General features: G+C 41.8%; 1 protein-coding gene across 6 annotated transcripts in view; it reads right to left on the reverse strand.

The window, feature by feature from the left end:
• DIP2C (disco interacting protein 2 homolog C) overlaps positions 1-16,961 on the reverse strand; it is a 370,310-nt gene that overhangs the window by 124,766 nt on the left and 228,583 nt on the right. For all 6 annotated transcript variants that reach the window (XM_082386001.1, XM_082386000.1, XM_082386005.1 and 3 more), the window contains 2 exons: positions 11,069-11,278; positions 440-574 (listed from right to left, as the gene is read on the reverse strand). In XM_082386001.1, coding sequence (XP_082242127.1) covers positions 440-574; positions 11,069-11,278 — 345 coding nt within the window. The remainder of the gene's footprint in view (positions 1-439; positions 575-11,068; positions 11,279-16,961) is intronic.

The following is a 16,961-nucleotide window of genomic DNA, read 5'->3' on the forward strand; positions in this document are numbered from 1 at the left end:
ACATGGAAGAAAAAGGACCGTCTTTCTTCCAAAGTCTAAGGCACCATTCTGCCCATCTCTGTCCATTATTTTGGTTGCGTTTAGCTCCATCTTGCCCTTCCAAGTAACCATTCACAGTTTTAACACCTGCACTAATTTTCTAATTGTGGAATCAACATTATTCATTAGCAAAAACATCAGAATTTTATCAAATCTTTTTCTTCTCATGACAAAATTTCTACAACGTTGACATTTTTCCTACAAGGAATAACTCTTGGCCCCCCTGGAGATAGTTTGCACTTCCTGTTACTATGCCACCTTCTAGGAAGGCTCATAAAGAACCTGATGAGTCAATGAGCCGACTGTGCCACTAGAAGAAACACATCCAGTCAGGGCACAGAAAGGCACGTTAGCAGAACTTAGAATTTACAAAGGAGGAAAAACTTGCTGGAAGACATACCGTCACCAGTCTCCATGAGCTCGGCATTGCCATACTTTGGGGCTGTTCTTGACGTCGTAGAGCCCTGCGGCCTTTCTACTTGTATTGAGTGTTCTGAGGTGTAAGTGGTTACATCGGGAGGTGCAGAGTGATTTTCTGTAAAGAAGCAAATTGTAAGTTTTCTGGTTATCATGATACAGTTATTCTGAAGGCTACGTAAGCAATAAGGTTTCAAAAATGCCACATCCTAAGAAGAGAAAAGGATTCTGAATCAAAAACTACTATAAAAATCTCAGCATAAAGATGATCTTTACAATAATAACATCACTACAGGTGCCACATCAATGAATCACTGTAGCACTTTAATTAAAATAATGTCTTCAACTGGACAAAGGAAAAAGACACTGTAAGCTATGTGTTCATAAAAGAGTAATTTTCTTGTCAGTCATAGTAGAGGCAGTTAAGAGCTCAAGCTTTAGATGCAGAGAGCCTGGGGTTTGAATCCCAGTTGTGCAAATTCTTGAAACCTTGGGAAGCATCCTGACCTCTATACCTTGGTTTCTTCATCCATCAAATGGGAATAATGGCAACTACCTCCTTGTTGGGTAGATTAAATGAGTTAACATATGTAAAGTACTTAGAACATTTCTTGATAGAAGGTGAACATTTAGGAAATAGTAGCTATTTTATTATTTGTTTTGGCATGAATAATACTGAACAGTCCAGTCATTCAAAAAACACCGGTTTACAGCTAATGTGTATGGGGTGCCGTGTTCTGCACAATGAAACGTACAGCAGGCCTTCCCCATAACATTACTTGATGATAAAGTTAAGCACTTAAATGGTTAAATGGGGAAAGCATGATTTTGTATTTATTAAATAAGACATTAAGGAGAGCATGTCAAATGAGAATGTCCATGTCATTTTATACATACTAAGTTCTAATAATGAGTATTATATTATTAATTTTGATTTGTTAATCCTTACTAGATAGAAACTTGTCAAGATTCTATAGTTCCACGTGATAGAAGCACAATATTTTATGCTGTTAAAAGGGGAGCAGGTACTGGAAGGCCTTTCTCCTCTGTACACTGCCCACCTTGGCACTACACGTGAGGGCCAGTTTAAACTGTGAAATCACTAACATAAAGCACAAGAATGAGGAAAAACAGAGCACCGAAGAGATCACATAAAGAATGCTGTTTACAGACTGCGCTAAACTAGAAGCCAGGGTGTGGCCTGTCGACTCCGCTGGGAACATAAACGTCGGGGACTCAAATTTTAGCCGTTCTGCAAATGTCTGGAAACGACCTCGAGAAGCCCACAGGTACTCATTTGAGGGTGCAGGTAATTTTAACAAGTAGGCAGATTGGCAAGTACCCAATACGCCAGAAGTGAAGACTGACTTCTGTGTCAGTGAGCCTGCGTATGTTAAGGGACATTACACTGAGTGAGACTTGAGGCCAAGGAATATTAATCTGAATTCCTAAGCAAGCTTCAAACGTAGCAACCAGCGCGACCAACGCAGGTGCTTGGACTCGGGAGACCCTCAGTCCTGGGCATACTGACCAGTAAGTGTGTGGAAATGTGCATGGGGGCTGAGGGCTGGGCCGCCAGGAGTTGCCCAACTGGTCCTCAGGTCCGCGTCTCAGAGCTGATCACCTGGGACCGGTTACTGACCTTCCTATGCCTCGGTTCCCCATCCTGTAAAAGGGGGTGACAATGACAATGCCTACCTCTGAGTTACAGTGGGGATTACGTAGATAAATAGATACAAGCACTGGCGTCACCAGGCACACAGACAGACATGCCAGGAGAGGAACACACGGGCAGCTCTCTGCACCAACAACTATTCTTCCAGGGTCTGAGCCTGGAGATCTCTGTGAAGATAACGATCAGCATCAGCCCCTAAACACAGGCCATCAGCAGAGAGTCCAGCTCCCCATTTCTCATCTCCCTGTTCCAGAAGTGTCCAGCCTGTTATGGACTGAACTATGTCTCCTCAAAATTCACATGTTGGAGTTCTAATCTCCAGGACCTCAGAAGGTGACTGTGTTTGGAGACGGAGGCCTTTAAAGAGATGATTAAGGCAAAACAAAGCCACTAGGATGGGCTCTAATTCAATCTGACCTGGTGCCTTACAAGAAGAGATGAGGACAGAGATGCCCAGAGAAGATGGTTGTCTACATGCCCAGGAGAGAGGCCTCAGGAGAAACTGCCAACATCGTGAGCTCAGACTTACAGCCTCCAGGATTGTGAGCCAGTGAATGTCTCTTGTTTAAGCCGTGTTTAAGGTGCTTTGTTATGGCCGCCTGAGCCAACTGACACACACCCTTAGGGGCAATTTCTTAGATCTTAGCCCAGAAAAAGAGTACCTGTGAGAGGGAGGAGGGTGTGGCTGGGATGCTTTATCAGATCACTGAGGGGAAGAGCAAGAGGGAGAGAAGAGGACCATTCAAATGACCTCTTTAATATTTCAAACACTGTATTCATTCTTCTCATCTCCTCTACCTGTGCTTTTGCCAAATAGACTTTATTTCATGTTTCAAAATGATCTAATTCTCCATGGCTGAGCAGTTAACTCCCTGGGGCCCCATATTTCAAATAAAAATATAATAGATGCCAATGTATGATGAGCAACATTCCAAATTAGCCACATAAAACAAAAGCAGCTAAAATGTAAGTTCACTGCGTTCCATTTTACTCAGGTTTACTTGTGTTTACGTTATGCTGTAGATGCATCATTGGTGGCAGCCAATGAGTCTTTGTGTTGGGCAGCAGACGTACTCACTTCCACTTTGAAGTTGGGAAAAATAACGATTCCAATACATCTGGTGATTAAAAAATAGGAACAGTGACAGCTGCATGACTTCAAAGTGCTTTCCAAATTTATGTTAGCTCCTCTCCCCCTCCCTTTCAAGCTCCCCACATATGCTGTCACTGTAGGATTATAAGTCCAGCAGCAGGCTTCTGTTAGGAAGCCAGAGAACATTCTTCCATTGCAGTGATACATGGTGCCCTATTTTATTTTAATAAACATCAGGATTCCAAGTATTTAACTCTGTTACCTATCTTTTGCGAGTATTGAAAAGACCTTTGTATGTAACAGATGCTCAAGAAACACTTGCTGACGGGTCAGAAAAAGTAGGGTCTGGTTGAAGGTGCAGGGTCAAAGGTCTAAAGTGCTCATCAGCCCCAGGCATGAGGCCAATCAGGTCCATATGCAACAGGAGCATTTCGAAGATTAAGAACTCTCATCAGAGCGGGTTCGTATCTTCTGAGCCAGATGACCCACTGTTCCTTAGATCAATTTCCCAATACTTTCAAAACCAACAGAAAAATAGCGGCCAACCTTCCAGCCACCTATCAGGTGTCACCTCCACTGTGACTGCCCCAGAGCTACTGTGACACCTTTGCATCTGCTCCTTGACAGGTGGGTCCTGTCTCATCCACCCCTCTATGGCTTTTGCTCCCAGCAGCTGACATGGGTTCCTGAAGAATCTGGAATCAAGGCACAAGGGGCAGGTGGGAGGGAAGTGTAATTCACCCATCTTCCATGACGGTATCTGCTGTTTTGGAGCCTTCGGTACCAGGGGTCCCATCTCACTGCATCCCCCTCCCACTCCGGATTTTAGCCTGTTACTCTTGCCAGCTATCCACCCGTTTTGGACAGCTGTTTTGGCCATGACCGTTTCAGGTTACTAGCTGGTCTTCCTGCAGCTCTGTGTTGGAAATTCCCTGCTTCCTTGAACTAACTACTTCCTCATCTCCTGCAGGCATCCAGCTCAGTGCAGCTCCTGTGTCCTACTCAGATGCTGAAGTTGTACAACACCCAGCTCATGTCGTTTGCACTCCGCAAATGTTGGAGTGAAAGTTCAAAGAATGAATGAACATAAGAATGAATACACTGGAGCACTTGACGACTAGAGATAACATGTTTCTGGTTCTCACATCGCTGAAAAGCAGCCTTCTTTAATTCTAACTATATGACTGGGAACCTCAGGGATCAGTGGTCAGAGATCCTACTTCCCAGCCTGTTATTTTTCGGTCCCCAAATAACTTCTAAATTAAGAGAAGAAAAAGAGGAAATCTGGTTTTCACATGTAGAAAGCAACGTGCTCGTGGTCTGCTAACTGATGATGGATAAGCAGAGATGAGTTCAGAGGGACCCAGCCTTCCATCCATCAACAAGGCCCCTCCCGTGTCTCCTACGGTTCGTCCAACCTCCACAGTCACTGAGCAGAAAGCAATACAGGCCCTCAGACCACCCGTCCACCCAGCTGCCCTGGCTTCCTAAGATGACATGGCTGTGCCCTCCACATGGCAGCAGAAAACCAGGTTCCTCGATGAAAATATGGAGGTGACACGTGGTGAAAGGCATCTGCAACGATGCTGAAGGAAGGAGCTGGCCTCACGGCAGAGCATCCAGCTCGGCTGCTGGAGACGCTACTCAGCTGCCCACTGCACCAACCCATCTTCCACGCGCAGCTCATGAGAAGAGCAGGACTTCCTCCTTGGTTTCCCCAGGAACGTCCAACCTCCCTGGCTCTGACAGAAGCCCCCAACAGGAGAGCTCTACTGGTGTCTCACCCATGTGTCATATTGACCCATGACAATATAAGTGAGGATTTATCTCCTTAATCCTTTAATAATCACTCAGGGACAGAACAGTATACTCTGGTTACCTGTGAGAGTGTGTGTGATACTGCTAATGGCGATTCACAGCTGCTTTTCAAATTTGCAGACTAAACCTGGAGATAGTTAGAAAGGGCTCAGTGGTTCTATATTCAAACATTTCTCTCAGCCAAGGCTCTCAGAGGTTGACTTTAGAAGCATTACACAGGTTCTCAGACCTGGAACGGCCTCCCTCCCACATTTATGCCGCAAAAATCCATAAAGATGGGATAGTTACCGTTAGACAAATTTCGGGATGTTCTAGTATCAGAACAGAAATCTTTAACTTCAGACAATAGTTTCTTGACTTTTATATCTGCAAATTCAAATTCATGCTGAAGGGCTCCAATCATCACAAGCCTGTACAGACCACAGTCCCAGAAGGATTGTGATGGGGATGCTGGAACTTTTACTGTTTATGCAAAGTTTAATTGCATTTCTGTCTGCAAGGAGCTCTTGTTCTGTTTTTAACAAGCAGGGCCAAGCGGGAACACAGACACTGAGGGAGCAAGACTGGAGTGTCACGAGCACGTGCTCCTACACCCGACAGACGGGAGTCTGGTTCCTGCTGACCACTCAGTAGCTGGGTGCCCTTGGCATCACATCCACCTTCCTAAGCCTGGGTCTTCTCACCTGTGGAACAAGAGTGCTGCTACTCGCTCCTCACCAAGTCTGAGGGCACAAGCGACACTGCACCGTGACATTCTGCAGTGACGGTGACACTGCCATCCTCACTCTCAGGCCCAAAGGCTCCCGCTCTGCCATTTCTCCCCTTGCGTGGGAATCCTTTCCTGTCATGAGTTCCAAGAAAGAATCTGTGAAACTCATGGCATTAGGTGTAAATGACTGCATTTGAACATCGGGAGAAAGAGAAGAACTGAACAGACATCTCTCTGCTGTGTGCACCAGCGTGTGAGCAGCAGGCTCCGAGGTGTTCCTGCAGCATGAAGCAGGCACTGGATGAAGGGTTAGGATACTTGTGGGTCAAAAATCATTACTTTGATTCTAAGTATAAAATCCAAATAAACAAAATCAGTTTCGAGTGGTAAAAATCCCAAAGCATTTTTGGAGAAAAGAAACCGGAGCAGTTCTGTGCCCTAACAACATCAACAGGGCAACAAGGACAATATGAACGGGACGGATATGAGGCTGGAAGGGGCTGCAGCACTGAGATGGGAGGTGAGGTTCCTGGATGCAGGGTCCTGGGAGCAGTAATGGAGAGGAAGGAGGCCTGCAAGACACATGGTAGCCAAACGCTACCAAACAGGGACTCTGCTGGTCTGTGGAAGGAGGAGCCAAGGACGGCGAGGTCTGGAGCCCGCTCCTGGGAGTGCAGGGCCTTGTCAGATGAGCCGACCTGGGGACACAGCGTAGGGCTGAGGTGCAGGGTCAAGAGGCACTCTGAAATGTGGACGGGTGAAGGAAGTACAGATCTGAAGGTCGTGAAAGAGCAGATGGCCTCGAAAACTGTGGGAGTGGATGAAATGGGCAAGAACACAGAGAGACAGGGTGGGGAGAGGAGCCACCAGAGGAGAGGAAACGACAGAGGGGGAAGGAGAACCAGGGTGTGGTGCAGGCCGGGAGAGGAGGGAATGAGTGATCATCACAACCAAAGCTCCGGTTCACCAATGGGGGAAGCTAAGATACAAAAGAGAAAAGACCTGAGCTAGCAGATTTGGGAGGAGCCAGAATCTAGAATGAGGATGAAAAGATGAGCCTTGGAAAGAAGGAGCTTTCTTCCCCAGAAAAGGAAACACAGCAAAAAATGAATGGAGAAAGACATGGAAACATCTCAGCTGGAAAAGGATCACTGGTTAAAGATGTTCAACAAGGAGACAGAAAAAGATCCATGGTGACATTCACTCAGTTTCAGTATCTGTGCAGATCTCAGCTTTATTACGAACTGAGCAAGACAATGCAGGATTAGAAGCCAGACCTAGGACTTAACTAAAAATTCCCACAGTCATGTCGGCCAGTGAGAGATCCCTCTCTCTTTTAGTACTGTATCACCCAAAGAGCCACAAGAAACACGCAGTAATTGATGGAAGAGTCCCATCGGCCTTGTGTTACCTAATGCCAATTTTCTTTTCCTGCTTACTTTTTCAATAGCGTGGCTCCAAACTCTCTAAAACAGGAGTTGGCAAAGTATGGCTCACAGGGTGGTCTGTCAGCTGCGTTTATAAATGAAGTTTTGCGGGGGCATAGCCATGCCTATGGTTCATGCACTGTCTTCTGCCCTTGAGCCAGCGGAATTCAGCAGCGGCCACAGGGACTGCATGGCCCACAAAGCCTAATATCCACTCTCTGGTCCTTTCCTGGAAAAGTTCACTGACCCTGCCTTCGAATCATGAAGCTCTAGCTGCAGGGATGCCCCAGCCAGGTAGGGAGGCGAAGGTATAGCAGGGAGACCCCAGCCCCAAGTGTGCAGGCTTTGCTAATATCACCATCCTCGGTGTGTAGGTAATATTTTAAGACTGTAAATGTCTGAAAAGCATTGATAAAGAGATTATAAAAGAATTCTTTGATACTGTGGATGATTATACATAAATAAATTAGGGTAATTTATCACAACGGTGGCTATGCAGCCCTCTGAACAAATTCCCTAGAACACCAGAATCTAGGTCCAGACAACAGCTGCCAGGCTCCAGGCTAACTATGCATCAAGCACATGGGGGCACATCTATCTGCTTACCAGGATCAGATGCAAGAAACCTGATGAGAATTTCCTTGCGGATACAAACCGCACACACCAAAAGCAGCATTCATGCTGATGAATTCTAAGATAGTCTGGAAATGGCAATAACTTCTATGAATATCTGGCTAATGACAATACACCCCCAACACATGCAGATGAAACCGGAATGTGATAACATCTCAGATGTGTCAGTTACAAAGGGTGACACAGACCTTACCTATACATCTGGAGCTACAAAATAAGAGAACAGCTCATGTAGAAGTCTCTTTAATTTCCTGAATATACAAATTTTGATTCTGAACATACAACAATGTTATCTATTATGCTTTGTTCTTATTTCTTAATCTAGAAATGTATTAATAGTTTCTCTTCAGTTTCTCCATTTCTATGTAGCTTACTAATTCCTATAATATTTTACTCTAGTACCTTTTACAAAAATGCCTCTTGAAGTTTCAAAGTGTTGCTTTAATTCTCCTGGTTACTCTAAATTATGCTCCTTGACTTTTGATAATGATAAATATTTTAGAGGTGTTGATCCTTTCCTTTCCAACTGTCTTAATAACATGACATGCACAGAGGTTCTGAATAAACACCTTCTGGTTCTCTGTCATTGTGGAGAGAGGGCCCTCAATGATGTGCAGGCCCTGTTCTGTCTAAGCTGCAGGGAGCCGTCACACGGCACGCCCATCTTCTTGTGTCACAAATGTGCACATCTCAGGCCTTAGCATCTCAGGATGGGGAACGTCTTGAGCCCTCGTTGTCAGTGTTTTAAGTGTGAATAACAACAAGCAGAGCCATAGGAGGAAAAACCACCTGGACGGGGACCGCATGGTATGCTAAGCCAGCCTGATGGGAGATGCACGTGCGGTGTCCCTGTCATGCTGTCAGGATGGACCCACAAGGACGCAGGATTTCATTCCAACAATCACAAAGCAGAAGTACCATCTACTTGTGACTGCCTCTTCATGGTCTTTGACCGCTTGTCTTTCCTCTACCCTTTGGGCAAAAGAGGTTTCTACAGACTCTATCCAAGTACTTCACCTTGAGGGATCAGAGGTACTACAATTTGGTGGTTTATTTGACCCTAAATTCCTTAAAACACAGACATACCCACAATATTTTCTTATTTGTAGGCTTCTGATAGCCTCAACAAAAGGTTGAACACTGCCAATTCTGACTTTTTACTTCTTTTGCTTTTGCCACAGGAGTAAAATATTTTAATTCTCTTTTTCTTATTTTATTATTTTGCCACTGCTTCCTTTCAAAAATTTTTTTTCATATTTACAGAAAATTCCCGGATACTCTAGGAACTTATCTATGTGCCAAATTAGAAATTACTGAAATGTCACACACTGAGAAGCTATATTTAGGTTACACTGAGACTTAACGTACCTGAGTAACGCAACCTTTTATAGTTTGGATAAATTTAATTCTCCATGCTATAATTTCCTCCAATATTCCACATGTAACTACATAAAGGGAGAAACAAATGCAGGGAGTAATTTGTTCAAAATTATGTGTTTCTCTTGGTAAGATTCCTGATATTTCCTTAGAAGTGTACTCAATCAGAAAACACACATTCCTAAGGTAAGAGCGAGGGGCAGAGGTGGAGGGAGTTCCACATCTCCCCTGCCCAGGTGGCTGCCAGACAAAGCACACTGACAGAGCCTCAGGGCTATCTCAGGTTCCAAAACACACAGGAAGAAATTTTAGCATCTAAAAATCTTTAATGGTCATGTAAATTTCTGCTTAATTTTTATCTATGATTTCAAATAGAGGTTCTCAGTACACATTAATCAGTGTATGTTCCTGAAAACGTTTTAAACTGAAATTTAATACTACTACTTTGCATGTGAGTGTTACTTTAAAAACTGTGAAGAATTTTCCTATTTTCTCCTTTTTACTCGCAATGGGTACAAAGGAAAGACATTATCATTCCTTTTCTTCCCACTAAAAAACTAGAGCAGGGAATACTGACTTCTGAAGAAGCCAGCAGCTGTTAACGTGAGAACTGGGACCAGACCCAGCCCTCCCGACCGGCTGCCTGTGTCCTGCTGGTAGACAACCATTCTCACTGCTGATTCTGAAGAGGCTGTTGCTTTTAACCTCAACTTCATGCTGAGCAAGTGCCACTGGGGCCAAGTCCGGAGAAGTCAGTTTGGAATTCCTCTGACTCTGTCAAGTAGCCAATAATCTAGAAATACTTTGAGTCTGAGAAGCTGGCAGAGTATTTCATTCATTCATTTCACTTACCTATTTTCTAAACGTGGATTTTTCGGGTAAGAGGATAGATGTGGGAGGAGGCCGTGCACCTGCCCTGTGCTCGATGATCAACCACTGCACAGGGAGGTGCAGCTTCCACGTCCCTGGATGCGGCTGACCCTGGTCCACCCCATTTGAATGGAGAACATACTGAACCATCTTGGCACCACATTCAAAGCAAGTAATTTACTTTGTGAATAATTTTTTATTGAAATGTTTAAAAATCTCAATCCACAGCTGAAAATGGATCAGGCAGATCTGGACCTCATGCTGTGCCTTCCACACCAGATGAATGTGGTGCAGTGAGTGGCGGGCTAGGGTGCAGGCAGAGAAACAGGACCCTTACTCACCCCCTCCACGCAGCCCCCTGCTCATCCAATATGCTCCTAACCTCTAACAATTCTCACTTCATCTCCTGTTTTACACTATTTCCAAACATCTTACCAATGCTTCCTAACTGTGCTTTTTTAAATACAGAGGATCCCATGTATCATGGAACCTACACACAAAGTATCGTGAACCACCCCAGAAATCTGAACGCCTATGGCAGAAAACCATGTAAGCAGTAGTGATGAAAGCCTCCCCTTCCTAAGTGACTTCCAAAGTAAGGGCAAACTCACTCTGAAGTCCCCAGCCTTGTTTATTAGCATAATTAAAATTTCATTTAGGAGCATATTTTAGCATGAGGAGAAGAAAGCATGTAACCAGATACGGCTGCAAGTTTCTCTAATGAGCAAGAATGCATTCCTCTACAAGCAGAACACTCCTGAAATTACAGCTGTAGGAGACGTCTGGGATGTGAAGAATAGTAAAACCAAGGGTTTCACAAAACAGTAAAACCAACGCAACAAAGCAGCCCAGGAGCGGGAGTGGGGCTCTGTTCTGTCCCTCAGATGGATTCCATGGCCGAGATGCGCAAATAGAGAAATTCCAAAATAAAAAGGGCAGGGTTACTCAGCAGCCACTCAGACGTAAGGACAATGAGAATAACGCAGACGACTGCCCAGCAGGGCACTCACCTATGTGCGTCTGAGCCATGACGTCAGCCAGCCTGTGGGCGGCGCCACTCCCCCCACTCTGGGTGGAAGAGGAGGAGGTGGTGGAGGTGGTGGAGCCGTGGATGGCCTGGCTGATCCAGTGCTCCATGTTGATGCTGCCCTGGCTGGAGGTGGGGGTCCCCTGGGAGTCGCCCTGCACCGAGCCTTCGTCTTCCGAGCCAGAGGAGGTATCTGTGGGAGGGAGGTGATCAGCCGTGTATCACAGCCAAGAAGCCCCCCCAGGCTTAGTCCCTCTCCAAACGCTGCGAACACAGACCTACCTCCCACACTAACTGATCGACGACCTTTGAACACTCTTGAAAAATTACATGCTTTTCAGATGACAAATTATTTTTCAGTGTAGTGAAGTCTTCATCCAAAACACCTTACATATATATGTACAGAAAGTTTTGACATTACAATCTCAGACAAAGACATACTCACCAATTTCCTCCACTCAAGAGTTTAGGGGAGAAACCAATGTTTTCTGTGTACTCAGACATCAAGCGAGAAGGCCAAGGTGGCGTTTTCTAAGACACTGAACTTTCAAGCGTTTCGAAGTGTGATGCTCTGTAGCCCTTCTTTATACCGAGGTGTTTCTCTGAGTCATGTGCTATTTTAAGTTCCATGTGAGTGTGGCAGGTCTCATCCTCCTGCCTCTCCCAATGAATGACCTGGACTTCTCTACCAACCTACATCTGAAGACTCTGCCTCCTCCTTTCGGGAGGACAGTAAATCACCACACTACATTCTGTGATCAAACTAAATGCATTTACTTTTATATTTGTTCCTTATAAAATTTTTTCATTATTTATTTGATTTATTTTGCTATCTATGAAAAACTGTGTATCTTGGATTGAGCAAAAACATGTCACTTTTTGCATTAAAATTAATGGAAATAGTATTCATTTAATAACTTTTCACCTAGAAGCAAGGTTTTCAAGAACGAATCGTTGTATACTTGTTATTTAAACTTCAATGTAAGAATGACATTCAGGATTGTACATATAGGTGAGTTATGTGAGATGCCAGGAGGGAAAAAGGATCAGAGTAGCTCTAGAACATTTACTGAGAATAAGTGAAAGGGTAATTTGTCTTAAATCAAGACATAGGACTTTTTCTTTTTTTAATGTTAACTTTGCTGTTTATTCACTCATTCATTCATCAATACTTATTAAGCACTTACTAATGTATTAGGTACTGTTCTTTTTTTAAAATTAATTTTTATTGGAGTACGGTTGATGTAAATTTTACAAGGACTTTTTCTTTAACACAGCAATATTTGTAAAGTATATTTACATTGCATTTTATTATCATTGTCATGTGACCTACACTGTCTAGAAATTTTTTACAAGTTTATCTATTAGAAATTTGTTACAGAAGCAACAATAATATTAGAAGGCCGACAGATTCTCTTCCCTTGTCCTTCCCTCTAAAATAACTTAGAATTATAATTTGCATAAAAATAAAATTTATACTTTTGGAATTCAGACCTAAGAATTTTTTCAATTTTTTTTGAAATTGTGGTAAAATACACATAACATAAATTTTACCATTTTAACCATTTTTAAGTGTACAGTTCAGTGATATTAAATACATTCATAATGTTGGGCAACCCTCCCCATAACTCATTTCACCACCATCCATCCACATAACTCATTTCATCTTGTAAAACTGAAACTCTGTCCCCATCTAACAGTAACTCTCCATTGCCCCTTCCCCCCCAACCCCTGACAACCACCACTCTACTTTCTCTCAGTGTAATTCCGACTACTCTAAGTACCTCATGTAAGTGGAATCGTACTTTTGTCTTTCTGTGACTGGCTTATTTCACTTGGCATAATGTCCTCAAGGTTCATCCACTTTGCAGCATGTGTCAGAATTTCCTTCCTTCTTAAGGCTGAATAACATTCCATGATATGTACAGACCACATGTTGTTATCCATTCATCTGCTGTGGACACTTGGGTTGTTTCCATGTGTTCACTGTTGTGAATAATGCTGCTGTGAACATAGGTATATAAATATCTCTTTGAGAGTCTCCTTTAAATTCTTTTGGGTATGTACTCTGAAGTGGAATTACTGGAGCATATAGTAAATTCTATTTTTAATTTTTTGAGGAACTGCCATTCTGTTCTCCATAGAGGCTGCACCTCTATGCACCTCATTTCCACCAAGAGTGCATAAGGGTTCCAATTTCTTCACATCCTTACCAACACTTGTAATTTTCTGTTCCTTTTTTTTTTTTTTTTTGATGGTAACCATCCTCATGGGTGTGAAGTTGTATCTCTTTGTAATTTTGATTTGCATTTCCCTAATGATCAGTGATGCTGAGTATCTTTAAGTGTAATTATTGGCCATTTGTATATCTTCTTTGGAAAAATATCTATTCAAGTCCTCAGACTTAAGACTTCTGAGAAATGTATACACCCGTATATCCATACAGAACATTACCACCTCCCCAAAAGTTTTCTCATGCCCCTTTACAAATCAATCTTTCATTTCCCACCCCATCTTTTCATAAGGAAACTATAGAACAATATCATTCATGATATAGACACTAAAATCCTCAAAAATATTAGCAAACATTATCAAGCAACATATAAAATGACCAAGTGGTAACCAGGATTACACATATGAACATGAATTAAGGTTAATTTGACATTCAAAAATGAGTTGTTATATACCATATTAGTAGAATAAAGAGAAAAACAAAGTAAGTTAACCTTAAAAGTCAGAAAAAGTATTTCACAAAACCTAACACCCACTCATGATAAAGCCTCTCAACAATGCAGGAATGGAAGGAAACTTCCTCAACCTGATGAAAGGCATTCATGAAAACCCACAGCTAACACTGTGTATACTGGTAAAAGACTGAATATATTTCCCCTAAGATAAGAACAAGGCAAGAATGTCCCCTCTTGCCACTTCTATTCAATGTTATCCAGCAGGTTCTGGCCAGTGAACCACAGGGAAAAGAATAAATTAAAGGCATCCAGATTAGAAAGGAAGTTGTAAAACGGTCTTTATTCACAGATGACATGATCTTATATGTAGGAAATTCTAAGGAACACATGGAAAAATTCTTGAATTAATAAATGAGTTAGCTCCTTCTGCCATGTAAGGACACAGCGAGAACATGACCAACTATGAGGAAGAAGGCTCTCACCAGACACTGAATCTGCCAGCACCCGGATATTCTCAGCATCCAGAACTACCTTTGCATTGACAAAGTCATCAATGTGCCCAGCTAATTTTCCAGTTATCCTTGAAGTGGGGGGTGGGGGGGACTTAATCAAAATTTGTTGAGAGGAGCTTCCAAGAAAGTTCTTTAATGGGGACTGCCTCTGCTGCGAGGACTAAAAGACAGTGGGACAAGATGAGTTTCTGCAGTGGGACAAGCACACACAGAGTGAGAGAACCAAGATATCTCTTATCAAAGCATATATGCATCAATGCTCTCCCACACCCTTTTCTGGCTGGACAGACCGCAAATTATTCCCACCTCCCAGGGAACAAGCACACGTTGATCTAGTAGTCAGAAGTCAAAATCCAGCCATCCAATCAGTTAGCATGCGTTGTCACTATGGCAAGTGAAAAGAGTTGCATAGTTATACATCTGACTTCTTAAATTCACAGGACCACCAAAAAAAGATATGAAATATCTTTATAAGATATTAGCACTGAACAATAAGGGAATGAAATTAAGAAAACAATTCCATTCATGACAGCATCAAAAAGGATAAAACACTTAGCAAGATATCTAACAAAAAATTAAGACAATACCTAGTAAAATCCCAGAAGGCTTTTTTAAGAAATTGAAAGCTTATTCTAAAATTTATTTGGAAATGCAAAGGCCTGAGAATAGCCAAAATAATTTTGAGGAAGAAGGAGGACTTCATTACCTGATACTAAAACTTACTATGAAGTTACAGTAATCAAGATAGTCATATTAGCACAAGAATAGGCATATATATCAATGGAACAGAAGTGAACCCAGAAATACTGTCTTACATTTATGGTCATGGTCAATTTATTTTTGACAAAGGTCCCAAGATAATTCAATGAGAAAAAGATCATCTTTTCAACAAATGGGCTGGGCAACTGAATATTCACGTATCAAAAAACCAAACCAAAATAAAAAACATAGATCCTTATCTCATGCCATAAATAAAAATTAATTCAGAATGGATCACAGGCCTAAGTGAAAGAACTGAAACTATAAAATTTCTAAAACTTCCCAAAGCACAATCCATAAAATAACTGATGAATTGAACTTCATCAAAATGGAAAACTCTTAAGCTATGGGTAACATAACAAGTCACCACTAATTCAGTGGCTTACAACACTGCACATATTTATTATCTTAACAGTTCTGGAGGTCAGAAGTCTAAGATCAAAGTGTTGGCAGGGTTTTATTCCTTCTGGAGGCTTCAAGGGAGAATCCACTCCTTTACCTTTTCCACCTTCTTAGAGCCCACCTGTGTCACCAGCTCATGGCCCCTTCATCGATCTTTAAAGTGTATCCCTCCAACCTCTGGTTCATTGTCTTTTTTTTTTTTTACTTTGATACTCTTCCCTAAGGACCTTTTATCCTCCAGTTTTATTGAAATATAATTGATATATATCACTGTATAAGTTTAAAGTGTACAGCATAATCATTTGACTTACATATATTAGGAAATAATTACCATAGTAAGTTTAGTTAGCATCCATCATCTCATATATAAAAATGTCTTCCTTGTGATGAGAACTCTTAAATTTTACAACTTTCACATAGATCATATAGCAGCGTTAACTATAGTTATATTGTACATCACATCCCTAGTACTTATAATAAGAAGTTTTTGCCTTTTGACCACCTTCCTCCAATTCCCTCTCCCACCACTCCCTGCCTCTGGTAACCACAAATCTGATCTATTTTTCTATGAGTTTTTTTTTTTTTAAGATTCCACATGTGACTGAGATTACATAGTATTGTATTTATCATTCTCTGCCTGAATAGAGACTTCTTTGATTACAGTGGGCCCACCTGGTTAATCCAGGATAACTGCCCTATCTCAAGATGCTTAACTTAATCATAACTGCAAAGTCTTTTTTTACAATGTAAGGTAATATGTTCACAAGTTCTAGAAATTAGGACATGGATATCTTTGGAGGGGGCCAAAATTCTCTCCACCGCAGACAACACTAAGAAAAGACAAACTACAGTTTGCAAATTGTATACCTGATAAAGAACTTGTATTCAGATTATATAAAGAACTCTTAACCAGTGAGAAGACAGACAACTCATTTTAAAAATGGGCAAAAAATCTGGACATTTCACCAGTGAATATATACAAATGGCTAACAAGCACACGAAAAGATGCTTAGCATCATTTGTCATTAGGGAAATGAAAATTAAAACCATAATGAAATACTATTTCATATCCACTAGAATGACTATTAAAAAAAAAATAAGGACAATACCAAGTGTTGGTGAGGATGCTGAGAAACTGGAATCTTTATACACAGCTGGTCGGAATATAACATGGTATAGCCATTATGGAAACAATTTGACAGTTTCTTAAAAGTCAAACATAAACTTACCATAAGACTCATGAATTCCACTCCTAGGAGTCTACCCAAGATAAATGAAATTATATATATACACAAATATATGCACATAAATGTTGATAGCAGCATTATTCATAATAGCTGAAAAGTGGACACAAGCTAAATATCCACCAACTAGTGACTGGATAAACAAAATGTGGCATATCTATCTAATAGAATACAATTCTGCAGTAAGAATGAATGAACTACTGATGCTACAAAATGGATGCCCAAAAACATGCTAAAGAAGATACAGAAGGATATATTTTATTATTCATTTA

This window comes from Balaenoptera borealis (genome assembly GCF_965194805.1).
Source record: "Balaenoptera borealis genome assembly, chromosome: 3".
NCBI lineage: Eukaryota > Metazoa > Chordata > Mammalia > Artiodactyla > Balaenopteridae > Balaenoptera > Balaenoptera borealis.